Genomic DNA, 17,572 nt, shown 5'->3' with positions numbered 1-17,572 from the left:
TGGACATTAAGTGATTCATTAGAGAAGACAAGAGCTCACCATCAATGCCTGCCTTCAGCTTGAGTGTTTATTTGGCCAGAAATTAGCCATTGTAAGACAAGAGTGGACCACCTGGTTGCATGCTGCGTGCACCTGTGTGTGTGTGCGCATATGTGTGTGGTGTGATTGTGGCTGCCGATGATTGATGATTGTTTGTAGACACTGTTGGCATGGCCCTCAGGCTGGTTAAATACGCACCGGTTGATGAATCCCAGGGTGCATAGTGTGTGTGTGTGTGTGTGTGTGTGTGTGTGTTGGTAGTAAGTGCATGTGTGCTGGTGACAGTGGAGCTTTAACTTGAAGTGAAGCTCCACTGCTCCAAAGCACATACAGAGGTATTTTCCAAATTCCCAGAACAAACATAAAGTACGTCGTGAGGTTGTTCTAAGGCTTCTCCAGTGAAAGCATCAGGTCAAAGTTCAGAATATTGGTGAGTAACTGTTACAAAAAAGGCCCCAATGGTCCACTCATTCCTTCAAATATGCTGCACAGAATAACATCAGAGAATACCTTCACATTTTTCTCACTAGAACTAAAATAAAACTCAAATCTTACAGCATTAATCACTTTTGTTCAGATACTTTCATCTTGCTCTGATTTGATTACAACATGCCACACATTCAGATGGGCACTGCAGAACCAAGAAATGCAACATTTTTGAAATAACTGATTCTTGAATTGAGGCTTCATTCTGTGCAAAGTAGAGAGAGGACTGTCTTTATTGAGATATTTTGTTCTTTCACTTAAAGGCCCTGTGAGGACTATATGAGTGGTCTTGAAATAGTCTCATTTGCATGTTTTAACCACGACCAATCCATTCACAGAAAATAGTCACGATGAGGATACCACGCCGGTCGACAAGGCTCAACAGTGAAAAGCAAAATCTGTGTTTTTTCTCTGCTGGAAAGGATTTCTTGGATTCATTTTGTAGAAACGGTGGGTTGGAAAAAAGAAAAAGGACAGGTGAGCCGAAGAAAGCTTAAGTGGAGAGTGGTAGAGCATGAGCTAAAGGGTAAAAAGCTAAAAGCTGTTTGTGAATCAGAACCAGAATCAGAATCTGGCTTTAGTGGAAAGTACATTTGCACCTACAAGGGATTTGACTTGGTGTATTGGTGCTAACGTTTCACAAGGAAATAATGTGAGACTAGAAACTACTTAAATAATACAGAATTACAAGCCACACTCTACATAAAATAGAATATAGAAAAATATAAGAAAACGAAAAAATATATTTTTTTAAAAAGTATCAAAAAAATACATCATTGGGCTGATGACACAGGGGAAGAAACTGTTCTTGTGGCGAGAGGATCTGGTCCTGATGGACCGCAGCCTCTTACCAGTGGGGCAGTGCAGGGTGAGAGGGGTCAGCCACAATCTTACCTGCACACCTCAGGGTGCTGGAGGTGTACAGGTCACAGAGAGGTGGCAGATTGCAACATCACCCTCTCAGCAGAGCGGATGATGCGCTGCAGCCTGTGCTTGTCCTTTGCTGTGGCAGCAGCTGCTGATGATGCTCATCCCAACAGCAGCCATACTGCAGTGGTCTGTTCAAACTTAAGAGCCAATTAATAAACTGAAGAGTAAATTTGCTTTTTTTCTGCTTGGTGAGGCTGGAGTTAACAGTGGTGTTTTCCCATATTGTCTCCTCCTGTCTACATCCTTTCATGCGTTGCTCTTACTTTCAGCTGGACATTGCTTTGGACAAAGTTGTCTTCTGATTTAACTTGTGAATTTGAAGACATGTCTTATTTTAAAACCATGGAAGCCACTAAACTTCAGCAGTTTTATTGGGATAACCTAAAATGACTCATGAAGGGTCTTATCTTGAACTGGAGGACCAAAAACCCAGCCTGGGGCTCCCAAAAGGTTTAGGTCTACATTTCCTTGCAGGCATAGAGGGCTGGCTCTGTGGGCATGTGGGTTTTGTTAAGCATTAAGTGTAAAACAAATAGCTTTAAATAGACTCGTGATCAATGCTGATTACATATGAAACACGTGAGATCATTCCTGTAAGTTTTACAATGATAAAGTTTTATTTTTTTTAATTAAGAGTAGCAGTCAGTTGATGTTCCTCTGTGCTGAGATGACAAGGTAAATAATTTAAAATGATACAATATAAAACATGTATATATCAAAGGCTAATTTCACTACCTTGTTTAATGACTTTGAGAGTGAGCAAAGACAGGTATTATCTTTTTTTAATTGACTTGAGAGTGAAAAAAGGATAAGAATAGATGTTTTGACTGTGATTAACACATTGAGTTAAAATGTTTTCACTATTCATTTCATAAATCTGCCTATATTTTATAAACTTACACGTCTGGAATAATGTGTCTTCCTCTCTCTGTGAACATTAGTATGCATACCTCAGATCAGGGGTGTGTGTATTTTCTTGGCTCATTAGGGTTTTGGGAAAAACATCTCTGATCTGTCACCTCACACCAATGAAGACCTCAACTACCCCACCCTAAATCTACACTTATTCCTGGCTCTTTTCATTTCACTTGGCTGTCATAATCCATTCACTTCCAGCAGCTATTCAGCAATCCTCTGTGCTCTCCTGTCACTGACTATTTAATCAATGTTCAGCTAACATTAATGATTGATAAGCACATTTGCTTGCCATGTTATGCAAGTCCACTCCTTCGATGCCTCCTTTTGAATAATACGGCTAGGTGATTAACTGAGACATTAATTGGATCGAACAGAAAACTGCAACGTTAACATCCAGAGAAGATGTGTTAATGATGCAGTGCTTACAGCTACGACCCCAATAACTTATAATGAGAGAGAGGAGGGGGGGGCGTCACTGCCAGACAGAGAAGGAGAATTAGAGGGATTCAGTGATGATGGTGATGAAACAAAGCAGTTGGAAGAAGTGAGGACAGAGAGAGGGAAATTCAAAGAATGAAGAAGAAGAAGTCTTACATCTGAACAGGGTCTCAGCCGGGATTCCTGGGAGGCGGTGTTCTGCTGTAACAAGATTGATGTGCGTGGACAGAAGTATCCCGAGGCTGCACAGAGGGACTGCCTGAACTGTGCTCTGCTGTATCCCACTGAACTACGCACACAAACACACATGCACAGACCTCCACGCACCCACTCACCAGCTATAACAGGCTATCTTTTGAATCCACTTCCACATGCCTACACTTCCCAGACTCCCATCTGTCTTGTGTGGAATAAATACAGTTTCTCTTTGCCTCTTCAGAAAGTTTTCCATGGATGGTTCTTCTGATTTACAGGAGGATGAGTGATGGACCTGTTTTTGTCCTTTTCAGACCCGACTAAATGTCAACAGCAATATCTGCTCTCGTTTTCCACTCTCTAAATGGATGTTATTAGATAACCAATAGTAGAGAGGACTGCTGGCAATGTCATCTGAAAACAAGAGCGCAGACGTGACTTGTGTGATGATTGTGGTGGGAAAAGTGCCCTTCCAAATGACAATGTCAAAGTGAATCTAACACAAACTTTCATTTTGTTGTTAGGGCTGTCAGAGTTTTTTCAACCTCATAATTTATTTAACATGCAATTTAAGGGGCTGTGTGGAGATTCTAAGTAATCTTGAAAAAGTCTTCCTTCTAGAGATATGCCTGATTGTAATCCACAAAATGAGATTACCAGCGCCAACACAGGTTATTTCTTATTGCTTTGACTTGGTTTCTCAATCTAGTCAAGCAGGACCAAATTGATTTAAGGCACATCTGGGTCTCTATGACAACACCATGCAGGTGGTCAAAATTCAGAAGTGAGAAGAGAGATCTGCATTTCCTATACTGAAAACGATTTCTGTGATTAATTTTGTAGTGATGGTGGACACAGGAGCCTTATTGTCAGACAGAAATAGGACACAAGAGTAGAAGAAAGCTAAATGGGAGAGTGATGCTGCCAGAGCTAAAGGCTAAAACATGAGCTAAGCTGTTTGTGATAATGTTCATTCCAACCCACATGCAGCAGTTATTCTGCAGTGGTCTGTTCAAACTTAAGAGTCTATCAATAAAATTAAGAGTGAGGTTACGTTAGCTCTGCTTGGTAGATGACTGGCAGGACATAACAAGGATTCAAGAAATCCCTGTGTCCACCAAGCAGTGTGGTTTGGATCAGTACAGTTTGGTACATGCTGGATCAGTAAAGCCTGATCCTGTTTGCGTTTACACAGCCAACAGTGCCCTTTCTTGGTAGGCGGTATATAAGACGGATGCCGATAGCTGCGTCAGTTATGCAATAGCATGACGCCATAGCAATTAGACACAGTGTACCCTGCTAAAAAAAATCCAACGAAGAAGAAAAACTTGACACAGTAAACAAAGAGCAACGACGGAAAACATCCAGCAATTTGTCTTCTGTGTGATTTCCATGTGGCTCTTTGTTACAAAGTGCAGTAAAGCTTTGTTTCAGAGAAGTCTGTGTGTCGCCAGGAGAAATGCAGACACTGTCTCATGGTGAGCAACGATTCCTTCGACCGATGAACAGACTCCAGTGTTTTAGCTGGGGTCGTATTAGTTTAGTCTGACACCCCAACAGAAGGGTACCAAAAAGTGGGACGGCTCGTCTTGGTTATTTGGGGATCTAGCCCAAGACTTGTCAGTGGAAACTCCACTAACTGTTTGCTGTATCAAGACAAACTGGACCATTTGGTGAAAACAGGGCTAAACATTACACCTTACGGACATGTCTTAGAGCCCCTGGCTTCCAGTAGTGCTAAATATGGACAGCAGTGATAAATAACTTGCCTTGTTGGGTCATATCTGGTAAAAAGATGTCTTGAGCCAATAAAATTTGATTTAAAAAGAAGATAGAATCCCCCTTCATTTCCAAAACAAATGCACCTCTTTAAAAGTCATGTCACCAAAACAGTTTGCATGAGACTCCAGGCCAAAAGATGGCGCTGCAGCCTAATTCAAACAGATCCTCTTCACAGTATCTCTGTTGCAGAATTCCATGAGATAATGAACCTCAGCCCATCCTGTGGGGAAATCAGGATACATCACACAAACTTAACCTGGTAGACATGATGATACAAACTTTGTACAACAAGAGTCTATAGTAATGAGTTTTGTTTGCTATGTTGTTTTGACTTGCCCTCTTAGAAATTTCATCTCTCTATGCCATTCTACTACAGTCTCTACCAGGTTGCTGCTGAGTTGATGCAGACTCTCAGGGTCTGGTCTGCACATGAAATAGTTTCTAATCCCTCTTTTCCCTCTCTGGATATGACTGATGGTCTTCACTTTGCAGACAGCATTATATGAGGTAAACAGACTGGAGGACTAATAAAAGTAGAGGCTGAGACTTTTAGCTGTGATTCATTTGATAGCATAAGGTCAGTGATACCCAGCAGAGCTTCTGTTTGGACGAGAGTTTTCCCGAAGTTCAATAGAGAACGAGACAAGAGACAGGAGGTTGTTCGGGACAGAAGCTTTAATATCCCTAATTGACAAGGACGATATGAGGGATTTTATGTCCTGCCTTGTTTTTCACTTTATGACCTGCTTCAGTACAGAAAAAAAACAAGACATAATCTTACAAGTATCTTGAAGTGTAGCAATTTTTCATTTGGAGTTCATTCAAGGTTGTGCTGTCAGTGATTGCACAGAAGGATTTTTTATGCGGATTGCCTTGAGAAAAAGAATCAACCTTGGTGCATTTTATAGCAGCTGATATCACGACTTCCTAGTTAAGAAAACTAACAGACTCAAATATTCTGTTTTTGTCCTCCGAGGTACTGGACTCCTGCTCACCAGCAAACACTCCACTCAATTACTCCTGTGTCATTGACTGAATTAATTTGTCAACTTCAATCTGGGTTTGTTTCCTCTTATTGACTGAAAGAATCCATGAGAGAGCATAGGACCTTCAGGAAACAAATAACTTAATAATGAACTTTCTAGCTTTCTTTTTCCTCAATTGCCCTAATCCCCCCTCACTCAGTCATTAGCATTTATGAGTTAGCAGTTAAGTAAGTGGGTTGGCCATTTAGCCTGAAGGTGCACTATTTTGGCAGGTGTGAAAAGTTTCTTGGTACAGGCCTAGGTTAATATTTATAGAAATGTCACACTCTTAATGTTTAGTGCATTGGAAAATTGACATTTTTTGTGAGAGTTTTAATAGTTGTTGAATAATTTAGTTTAGTAGACAATGAGATTGACTTATAACAAAACTAACATATGTGGAGCAATGAGGGACTTTATTGGCATTTAAATTTTGGCGAGGGTGGTGGTGAGCACCACTGGACTTCAGGCCAAGATTAACTCTATGCACACACAGACATGCTTACTTGTGAATGCCTAATAGTGGGTATATATTTGTCCCATAGGAGTGGCAAACCATAACAAAACCTTAGTCATACCTTTCAACACACAGGATCCTACAGTAGCGGTAGGAGAAAAAAATGCATAAGTACATAAGTATCAGGATTTTTTGTTTTACTTCTTAAAAAAAAAAAAAAAAGTGTTATATGCCTTTAATCAGAGAGGAAAGGACAGTGGATAGAGTAGGAAACAGGGTGACAGTGGGGAATAACGTGGGAAAAAGGCGCAGGCCGGGCTCAAAAATCGTCTTCTTCTTTTTTTTTTTTTTTTTCACATTTAAATCCTCCATTTAATTCTTTGTTTATAAATTGGATTGATTTACAGTAATTCCTATGTTCAATAATCAAGTACTCAACTACGTGCAGATTATTTTCTATTTTTGTTCTAATTGTAAACAAAAATAGGAGCCATTGGGCCTAGACCTCCAGGACTGTCTTTAAGACTTTACATACATCTTTTCCACTCACATAGATGATGCTCTCTGCTGCAGTGGCTTGTAATGTCTTCTCCTTGTGCTTTGATCATATGTGTTTAAGCATTAAACTAGTCATTCTATGGCGTGCAAGTTTAACGGCACATATCTGCCACTGCACATTAAGTTCATCGTTTCTGCCGAAGTACATAATAACAATCTAGTAAATAATTATCTTAACAAGATTTTTTTTTTGTGTTTATTAAATTGTATATATGTAGATGTCTTACTTTTTATTTTTTATAAATTTCAAAATATTTATAGAAAGTGAAACATTTCTCCTACCATGAATTTCATATATTTGTACGATTTATGGCATTTCAATTAGTTGCATAATTTTTCCAAAATTTTGAAATAAAAAAAAAAAGTTTGCAAAACTTTTCAAAGTAATGAAATTTTAAAAATGTTGAAACATTGGCAAATTTTTTTGATTAGGATAGTAAGGATTAGTATATTTGCAAAAAAAAAAAAAAAATTAAAAGTATTGTTTTCTCCAAAAGTTTTCTGAATTAAAAAATGTAAACAGTTCAAAAATTTGCAAAAAAAAAATAAATGGAATTTAAATGTCTTGCAAAAATTTGCAGAGATTAAAAAAATTGAAATCTGCAAAAATCTCAAATATTTGCAAAATCTTTAAAATGAATGGATTTCTTTTATAAATTGAAAAAAAAATTGAAGTCTAAAAAATTTGCAAAAATCTCAAAAAGATTTGAAAGCTCTACTGCAAAATGTAATGCATATTTTTTTTAGACAAGATGTTAATGCCTGATTTTGTTAAGTGTCAATGTCTTTGATCATTAGTACCCCCTGCAAGAAAATAAAAATTCCCCCCAAATTTTTTTAAGCTACAAGGAGCCACTGCAAAGTCAAAGAGCGGCATGAGGCTCCAGAGCCACAGGTTGAAGACCCTTGTTTTAGCTAAAGGCTTAGGACTAAGTTTGTAGTTCTGCAAAGACAAAAAGCTCTGTCACACATGTAACGCTGTATGTGTTCAAGTTTTGTCACCAGAAGCAGTCCTTGCACAGGTGTGCAAATGTCACTCAAATGATCAGGTCAACGGTGGGTATTTGAGTACTTGGTTACTCATACTCATCCCTACTGGTAATGTGTTGTCAGATTCCCTAAATAAATCCTAAAAATTAACTTACGTTAAGTGCAGTTTGAGGGAAAAATACGGCTCCTGATACAGTCTGCAGACATCATCATCATTCAACTTTTTACATGGTTTGGTGTTTAAGCAGCTAACTAGAAATTGCAAAAATGGGAAGAATTGCAATTTTAAACTGAATCGGCACCAAAAATCGTAAAAGAATCTAAGAGGGGAGAAGACCACATCGTCCTGGCCTTAGTTTACAGTCAGCCACAGGCGTACAAGAGGATGATATTAAATTTCAAAGGATTAGAATGTGTCCATTATTTGCTAATGTGGAGAGATTTCTGTAGCTGCTCAATCTGTCCCTTTCATTTTTTCCACACACACACACAGACACAAACACAGACCCATGTTTAGGTTGTTTCTAATGCACAGACTCAGATGGAGACCTCTGGATAAACAAACTGGACGCCCGCCACTTTGAGTGAATCCTCTGCATTCATGAGCTGTGCACGCTGAGTATGAAAACACAAGGATTACATTTCAAATGTTTTGTGCAAAGCGGTGTCGCCACTTTTTGCCAGAGCAGAAGAGGTTGGTATCTGCACTTCTCTGTGTCTAGCATGTTGTAAATATCTGTTCATACTAACAACATTGTAAAATGGCAACCTCAGTTTAGAGCCAACACATGTGCTTCACCTCTCCTACAAAAGACTGGAAAAAAGTCTACAACTTTCGTTCTCCTTTCCCCAGTTTTTTTCAGAAGGTTTTCACTCCTGTTTGTCCAGCATCACCTTGGAGAGTGATTGGCTTATGTCAGTGGGATTTCTCTCTGGTCGCCCCCCCACACACACTGGTTAGCGCAACATGTTCCAGCTGTTTTCGGGCCGTGTCATAAACACAACAACCTGTAATAGGCTTAACGCAGTGTCTGCTTGCTGCACGGCACAGATTGCTAATAAAGACGCAGTGTGTTTGCTGTGATTGTGGCACAACCGGCCAATTTGAGCTTATCTCTGATTCGTGAGCGAGCTGTGTGTGTGTGTGTGTGTGGGTACAGTTGTGTTGTGTCACACATTTGTTGATGGATGATAATTTCTCTAGTGTGTGTCTGTGTTTGACAGAGGGAGACGTGGGTATGTGTGTGTGTGTGTGTGCGGGGAAAGAGACTTGTCATCACTGGAGAGGCTTCCAACATGCCATCGTGGTTATCCTGGTGGCCATCTGAGCGCTCCAGAAAGCGAAGGATTGAGCAATAACAACCAACTGCAGGGAGAGAGGAGGCAGCGGAGGGTAAGCAGACGTCAGTTGGAGCAGACCAGTCAGTCTGTCGCAGCGGATTTTAAAGGCCAGCCTCTCCCTAGACAAGTAGTGGGTTCCTCTGTTTTTTTTCCCCCTCTGTGTTGCAGGCATGGGATGGAAACAGACTGAGGAACAACTCCATCTCTTCTTTCTGGTCTCAATTTTACCTCATCCACTCTCTTTCTCAAATCAATGTGTGCTCTCCTCCAATACTCTCGGGCCTGCTGTCTAAATGTTACCACAAGCAGCCTCGACACTTGCTGCATACACATTCCCTCTCCCCTCTTCTTCTTTCCATTCCTTTCTTTTCCTTACTTACAACACTGACTTTTGTTTTATTATTTATTTACATTGGCTCCTTTAGTCTGTGAATTACCTGTCAGCCTGCCTTGTCTGGTCATTAAGAGAGTGAAAAAAAAGGGCCTAGTGGGCGACGTGTTTCACCCCAGTGGGCCTGTGAATTACCTCGAGGCTGATCGATGGGGAACATTGAGCTCTGGTCCTTAAAGATTTTATTTCTCTGTGTGTAGAGTCACCATGGCAAGTAAGATGAGCTGCTGCTGCTGCTGTGTGAGAATTTGGTCAACAATGTAGAGTGTTGACCCGAAATGGATGAATGATCCTGGTGATCTCATGGGAGCCTCTCTATCAAATTGCTATCGATATACTCTTAAGAAAATCAAATTTAGTGTGCTACAACTACATTTACTGTACGCTGAAACAGTGGATCTCTACTAGACAGTTACAGACTGTTAGCCCCCACCCTTCTTCCCCATTCTTCCTCCGCACACAGTAGTTGGTATTGACAGTCATGACAGAGTTTAGAGGATTAGTTGGGTTGTTACATGGGGAAATAGATAATCTCCTTTAGATCTGACCTATTGGCTGTGCCCTGCTAACTCTATAGAGCTTTAAAATGCCAAGCATATGTTTTTGCAATTGTTGGATTTAGCCCCGGCTCACATTTCCTCTCTTGGCTTGGAGTTGTGGAAGTGTTTCAATGAGGAGGGCATGCCAGAGGCGGATAGCTGAGGGTGGAGACTAGCTCCCTGCAACTGCTGCAATGCTGGTGCGTGGAGAGATTATTAGAGTTCATACAGCACAAGGGACAGATTGATATAAATGTATGTTCCTGGGGATGCATTCTAAATGAGAGTGAGCATTGTTAGCTAGCGCTGTATGCATATGTCAACTGTGATCAACTGTAAAATGTTTGGATCAGTCTATCACCAATGATTAGATCTCATATCTGTATTTACAGTAATAGAATGATGATAACAGGGGTAGGAATAAGAGTGTCAACTGTTTTGAAAGTAACATCAACATTAAAGATTGTAAAAGTTGTAGCAGCTGAAGTCTGGCAGGTCCTCAACATAAGGTCATCTACAGCAATGAGAAGAGGAAACTTGCAAAGTAAGGAAGCTCAAGGACTCCTAGTGATATCTTAGTTCTGAAATCGAGCTATTTTTAAATGTGCAGAACAGACTAGGTAGAAACATTAGCATTTTTAATAGGGGTAAGCCAATTATTGGTCCGGCCAATAATTAGTGCAGATATCCGGCATCTTGAGGCTTATCGGCATCTGCCTTTTTTTTAATGTGATGAGAAAAAAAGATAAAAGGTTATTTTGGCTCTGATGCAGCCATGCCTCCAGCATTGTCCCACCCACAGTACCATCTGATTAGTTACTCAAAAAGACACAGCTCAGATACCAGCCAATCAGCAGTGAGAGCTGTGCATACACAGCGCACACACACTCCAGAAAGGAGAAAATGTTTTGCTGAGTGAAGAAGCTCCGGAAAGCAGATATATGTCTTCAAGGAAAGTTTAGGTACTTGATATTGTAATCAACATCCAAGTCACAGTTTTTTTTTTTACTGCAAATAAATATCGGCTCCAAATATCGGCCTCCTTGACTGGTATCACTTGGTATCACTATCAGCCCTGAAAAAATTATTGTTCTATCTCTGATTTGTAAGAATAATTATTCTATCTGAATAGAAAAATCATTTTATTTTGTTAACATAAAATTAGCCTTTTATATTCAAATAGCACCACTTCTACTGGGCCACCGTCTTACACCACCATGTTTCTACAGCTGCACAGAATAGACACATTTGTAACATATGTGTTTAGCCCTCTTTGTATAAAAAACTTTATGAAATGAGGATTATACCTATAATGCAGTAGCAGAGTGAGTAAGGACAGGTTTTAATCTTTATATCACTTGATATTCTTATTTCTGCACACTGTGCCTGTAAATTTCTTCCTCTGTATAGGATAAAGAGATGTAGTATTGTCACCGCATGTTGTTTGCATAAAGCTATCATAGGATAAATCCACACCAAAACATTGGAGAATAACATCACTTTATTCACAGTTATAGGCGAGTAACATGTACACAACATGAAATGAGCAAAGACATTTTCTGAGGAGGAATTCTTGAGGATTTTGTTCGTAGTAATCACCTGTGCTGTTGGCCCTGTCATAAGTAAACGCAGTGTGTGAAGAGCAGATTGCTTCTGACATCAGATCAGACCCCCCCCCCTCCTCCTCTCTCTCTGTTGTTTTCGCCTCCTCCCTTGCTCTCACCCACATACTCACGCGTGGATGTGTGTGTGCAGGACTGAGCCTCAGGTTGCTGATTTGGGTGCAGTAATTTGCCATTAGATGAGGGACAGGTGCAGCTGCCTCTGTTTGCAGCGCTAACAAGGCATTTCATCATGGTTAGCTCCAGCCTGGCTTTCTGATCAGCTCTTGTTCTTGTCACAGTGTCACACACACGTGTGCACACAATGGTACACACAAACACATGCAGTGTAGACACACACACTCTAGTGATCTTTGCAGGGCTGATACATATATAGTTCAAGTTAGAACAGCAAGGTTGGGTTCAACACTAACAATTCTCTACAGGTGAAAGAACAGATTTAAAAAACTCTTCTGTGGCTTGTGTGCAAGTAGTTTAGGTTCACTTGCCCAAGAAAGTAATCACTATGGCTGCCTTCATAAAGACTGTGTGTTACCATGAGTCGATTAAGTGTAAAGACCACCACTATCTCAAACAGCTAAGTCACCTTCAAGGATGTTAGCCCTAAAGAATAGAATAGAATAGAATAGAATGGAATGGAGAGTATTTTATTATTTCCTGAAGGGAAATTCAGAGTCACAGCAGCAATACAAGTAAGTGCAAAACATTTAAGAATACATAGAAAAATACAATAAGTGTCAACTAGAGACTGACCACAGGGTTAAGGACTGAGCTGAACTGAGCCTCCCTCTCCTCAGCTTGTAGAGAACACTAGCCCCAGCTTCTGTTAGCATCGACATGCTACAGGCTGCTAAAATTGGTATGTAAACAATGTAGCAATAGTCACACATAGGATTTCTGGACACACATAAGAGCAAAAAAAGAAAAACAACAGCAACAAAAAACAACCCAATAACAACAACAACAACAAAAAACTACCAATGAAACAAAAAAATGAAAATAATAGAAAAGTAAAAGAACCACTGCAGATGCATCCAGTTTGGTGTCAATAGCCAACAAATGAGTCGTAAAAAGTAATGACAGGCTCCAAGTATGGAGAGAACAAAAATATGAGAAAAAAAAAATACAAAAACAGCAAAGAGAGAGCTGCTGCAACAGGCAGGTGGTGCCCCTAATGCATTTGGCTAACTTCTCAACATATCAATGTGATTTAGGCTAGCTGGTGCATTATGTGATGTCGGAATCAAAGATGAATGTGTTAAAAGTTTCCATGGTCAGCAGAGGTTCCTGTAACTACACGAAAAACCAGATTATCAGACCTGTAAATGCCTGAAAATCGACTTTATTTTCATGCATTTTCTGTTGTTTACTCATTAGCTTGTTAGCTAGGTAGCGCCTTTGAGCTTGACTAAAGCTAAATAAACCACCGAACTGGAACCCAGTGTCATCTGAAGACAGGCGGCAGCTGGAGATCAGGAATAGTACATTTTATTTGTGGGCAAAGGTCAAGGTCACTGTACAAATGCAACAATAGACACAGTTAATACAGACAGATGTTGCTCAACCAGGGCGTTAGCAGCTCCATACCAGCTCTCAGAGACACCAAATTCTGCTTTAAGTGGCAGCAATGTACGAATGTACAGGAATCGTCATGGGTCCTGATTTACAGAGCATCCCTTTTCCTTCAGTATATTACTGTGTACAAATGTGAAAGGCTGAAAACCTTTTAAATTATGCTGGTTTATCTTTCAGAATCAGATTTAAGTCAGTGGCCTGCATCAGTATAAGACAGCATTGTCAGTTTGTTTCTTAGTAAGCAGCTACCATTATATCACTTCAAAATGCACCTAGTTTTAAAAATACACTGTTCACTTGAACGTTACAGATTTGTGATGAAACTATAAGAGGTGCAGATAATTTCTTTTTATCAGGAGAAATAATGAGTTTCACTGTGACATTACATGGACGCTGTTTCTTAACATTTAGCCTTATTAAGTGTGATTTATTGGTGGCACAAAAACATTGAGTTAATGTATTCATGTAATGATAAATCAGGAAGGATGAATCTCAGTGGCTTTGTGTAAAGGTCAGGGTAGGAGAAAGGGAACAGAGACAATGGTTTTGGAAGGGTATGAAATAAATTCCTCCTTAGCCAGCTGTCCTATCGGTAAAACTTTAAAATGGAGGAGGTATTTTGTGCTTACTCACTACAATGAAATGTCAAGCTGCAGGAGGAGACATCGTGGGGAACTTAAAAGAGTAATGCAGCCTGAATATGGTGACAGGTATCCCAAAAGCCAGCTGCACAAAGCCAGATTCCTGTGCCTGTGTAAAGAAAAGGTGGTAAATGAAGCTTGTGTAAACTTGCTGTTTATAGCTCTTTAACATTATACAAGGTTATATATACAGTCCTGGTGTGTCCATTTCCTGCTTCTGCCACCATCAGCCCACACCCTAACAACTCCTCTGCTCACATACACACACATGCAGACATGCACGCACACACTCTCCCTGGCTTCCTCCCAAGGCGGTCAAACAGATTACTACGGGCGTTAACCCCATCGATCTGCTCCAAATGCCAGGAATTAGATTTCAGACTGGGGAGGAGAGAAATAAAGTGCTGTAGTATTTCTTGCTGCTCGACTCCAGCGTTAAGTGCTGCTATGCTTCTCTCCATGTACCAGTTCTCCTTCAGAAACTTCTCTGTGTCATATTTATCTCACTTTATAGCTTGTTTTGGGAGATATTGCTCGCAGGAAATTCAGATTTGAAAGCCAAACCTCAAAAGGGAAATGTTGGGAGACTTTAGAATGTTCATAACAGTGCAGGTTCTGTTGAATACACTACAAAATCTGAAAACTTATCAAGTGTTTTTGTGTTATTTTAAGTAAAAAATGTCTTATTACACTTGATATGAACCACATTTAACTTGTCAGTCCAGAAAAATGTCTTGTTTCAAGTTGTTTAAAGACAAAATTTGGTCTGAATTGATTTTAACAAGTAAAAAGTACTGCCAGTGGAACAAGAAAAATTCCCCAGAAAATTTGCTTAAAACTAGAATAATGTCTTAATACAAGTAACTTTTCTCTTGTTTCATTGGCAGATTTTTTTTTACTTGTTACAACCAATTTAGACCTCATTTTTGTCCTTAAATAACTTGAAACAAGACATTTATCTGGACTAGTCAGGTGAATGTGGCTCATATTAAGTCTAAACACACATTTTCTACTGAAAATAAGACAAAATCACTTGATAAGATTTCAGTCTTTTGTTGAGTAGATGTAAGGAGAATTAGCCATTAATTTTATTTATTTATCTATTCATTTTCAACAGAAGGAAAGAAAACTATTTGATGTGAAATCTGTTTTTCTGCTCTAAATGGAGAAGTTTAGTACTGAGCAGCCACTGAGCCACTGTATCACTCTCACTGTCTTTAATTGTTCCATTGTAGGGTTATAATGGAGGGCAGGTTTATAACACTGCCTGACACAGCTTTATTAGCCCGTGCTTAATGTCAGACTAATATGTCTTCACTCTCTCTCTCCCTATTCAGCTGCTTGTTTTGCAATCTTTCTCACCCCATCACTTCCACTCTCTCCACTCTTTGTGTCCCTTTCTATCCCCCTCTCTGCGCTTCATCTACTCGGCGTTGAGCTTACTGAGTTTCATAGCTGAATAAGTATTGATTAATGTCCTACTGGTCGTGCTACCTAATGGCAGGCTAAATATAACCACCTCAACACGGTCCCTGTTGCAGCCTTCTCCCTCATCTTGGCTCAAAGTGTGGATAGTTACACTGTTGGCATGACAACACAACAGTCAAGGCTCTGTGAGCAGTCACAACAGCTTGTGTGCATGTGTGTGTGCCTGTGTGCTTGTGTGTGAGGCACAAGTAGGAGAGGATGAATGAAGCAGGAGGGATGAACAGACAGTGTCAGAATAGAAAGAGTTAGCTTCTGTGCAGCTTTAAGTTTGAGAGGGATGCACCTAAAGTCATCAGATGACGAAAAAGAGACAAAGACTGATCAGTTTGAAGTTGGGAACCAAGTTGGAGAGTATTTGAAGGATCAAAAATCATTCACCACAAAGAGAGATTTATTTACAGCTCTGTAGTTTGAAGAATTGTGCCTTTTTTTGCTTAAATGTTTCACTTCAGCTTTCTGCACTCCGCAGTGGGTTATCAACACAACCATTCTTTGCCGCCTACGCCACGTTGTCAATCTCCATATTAAACCATCTTAAACCTCTGGTACCACCAGGCTCTAATGTACTCACATTGACAAGTCGAGTTGCCCACATTTCTCCTCTGTTGCGTGGTAACCAAGCGAGAGTGGCAGTCCGAGCAGCCCACCTTGTTATGGCTAGCTGGAGAGAAATGAATGGTGAGAGTATGCAAATGGGAGATGTTCTGTAATAGCCTGCTGCTTTATTCAGCTGTGTGGCCAGGATAAGGAATCCCTACTGTGTCTAATCACATCTTCTCCCTCTAATTTCACCTGAGGCTCATCTGCAATCTAGTCTATTTCTGACTGACAATACAGCATACGTTGTTCTCTGTGCGGAGGGTGAAGTCTATTTATCCCCTTCTGTTGATGTTCTGTGCTGAAAAATTAGAGAGGAACTCACAAAAACATGAACAAATCTATCTGTTTATATATAAAAAAATATATACAAGAAGAGGACACAAAGTTATCATTTCATTGCTGGCATGTTTGGCTAGAATTCTCTCCCCATGTTCAGTTTTTCAATCTGCACCGTGCAGGCTCAGCGAAGCTTGTTCTTCAGTGGGAAATCTCATTCAGTCGCCGCCTGATGGCTAACAAGGTCAAATAACTCTTCAGAAGAGATGGACTCTTTCAGACGGTGCCTATACACACACCACCTGCCATTCAGTCAGCCAGTCAGTCAGCCAGTCAGTCAGTCAGTCAGTCAGTCAGTCAGTTCATCTCTCTGCACACAATCACATCTTGAACTAAGCAACAATAAAGAGGAGACCGAGCCTGGAGGAGTTTACTGCGGATAGGAATATCATTACAAACTGTGGAAATCACAGTGAAACCAGTTAGCCAGCTCTGGTGACAATCAATAAGAAGCTACACTGTTTTCCTCTCCTCTCTCATTCCTCTCTTTCTTTCTCTCTCCCTCCTTTTTACACATTTTTTCCTTCAGTTGCTATAGTGACATGAAATGGCTGCGGCACTGGATCAGAGTGGGGGCCTGCTCTTGCTCTTGCAGCCTGTGAAATACATTGTTATACATGGTGGTTCCAAAAACACAAAGATTCAATTAGAGCATGCAAACATGTGCTGGACTATATGAAGAGAGAAATAACTGTGATGTTATTTAAGTATTATTTTTTTAAAACTTTTTATCTTGAATAAATCCTAGTAAAGAAGAAAGGACAGATCGGAGTGCAAAGGCTTTCACTTGCCTATGGATTTTTATCTTAATTTTTAAACATTTTGTACAACTCTTCAAAATCAAGTAGTGAATAATCAACAAATATCTTTAGTTTTCAAATCTATCACAAAGGAGCAAAAATCTGAATGTCAACTACAGAGTAAAGTAAAGAAGGAGGGGCTGTTACTTCAGGCCTTCTGTTCCCGCTTGGCTGAAATCTTCTGAATCCTAAACTAACGTCCTTCCTCTTTTTTCTTTCTTTTGTCTCTCTGTCTGTGCTCCTCCTTCTCCACCTCTCCCTCCTCCTTTCTGTCTGCAGTGTGACAACGCCAAGGGGCTGAGGGCCTTCTTCGATGCCATATGCTACGGCCCTAAACACCTGATGATCTTCGGTGGGGTCTGCCCATCTGTGACCTCCATCATCGCTGAGTCGTTGGAGGGCTGGAACCTGGTGCAGGTAG

At 40.2% G+C, this 17,572-nt stretch overlaps 1 protein-coding gene across 1 annotated transcript in view; it reads left to right on the top strand.

The window, feature by feature from the left end:
* The window catches only part of gabbr2 (gamma-aminobutyric acid (GABA) B receptor, 2), a 246,884-nt gene that overhangs the window by 53,281 nt on the left and 176,031 nt on the right, over nucleotides 1–17,572 (top strand). The window contains exon 2 of the mRNA XM_074686458.1: nucleotides 17,431–17,568. Coding sequence (XP_074542559.1) covers nucleotides 17,431–17,568 — 138 coding nt within the window. The remainder of the gene's footprint in view (nucleotides 1–17,430; nucleotides 17,569–17,572) is intronic.

Source organism: Halichoeres trimaculatus, unplaced genomic scaffold, assembly GCF_033239565.1.
Source record: "Halichoeres trimaculatus isolate MK-OKI-2021-1 unplaced genomic scaffold, fHalTri1.1 fHalTri1_scaffold_14, whole genome shotgun sequence".
NCBI lineage: Eukaryota > Metazoa > Chordata > Actinopteri > Labriformes > Labridae > Halichoeres > Halichoeres trimaculatus.
The sequence above is the reverse complement of the archived record's forward strand: the minus strand, read 5'-3'. Positions and strand labels throughout refer to the sequence as shown.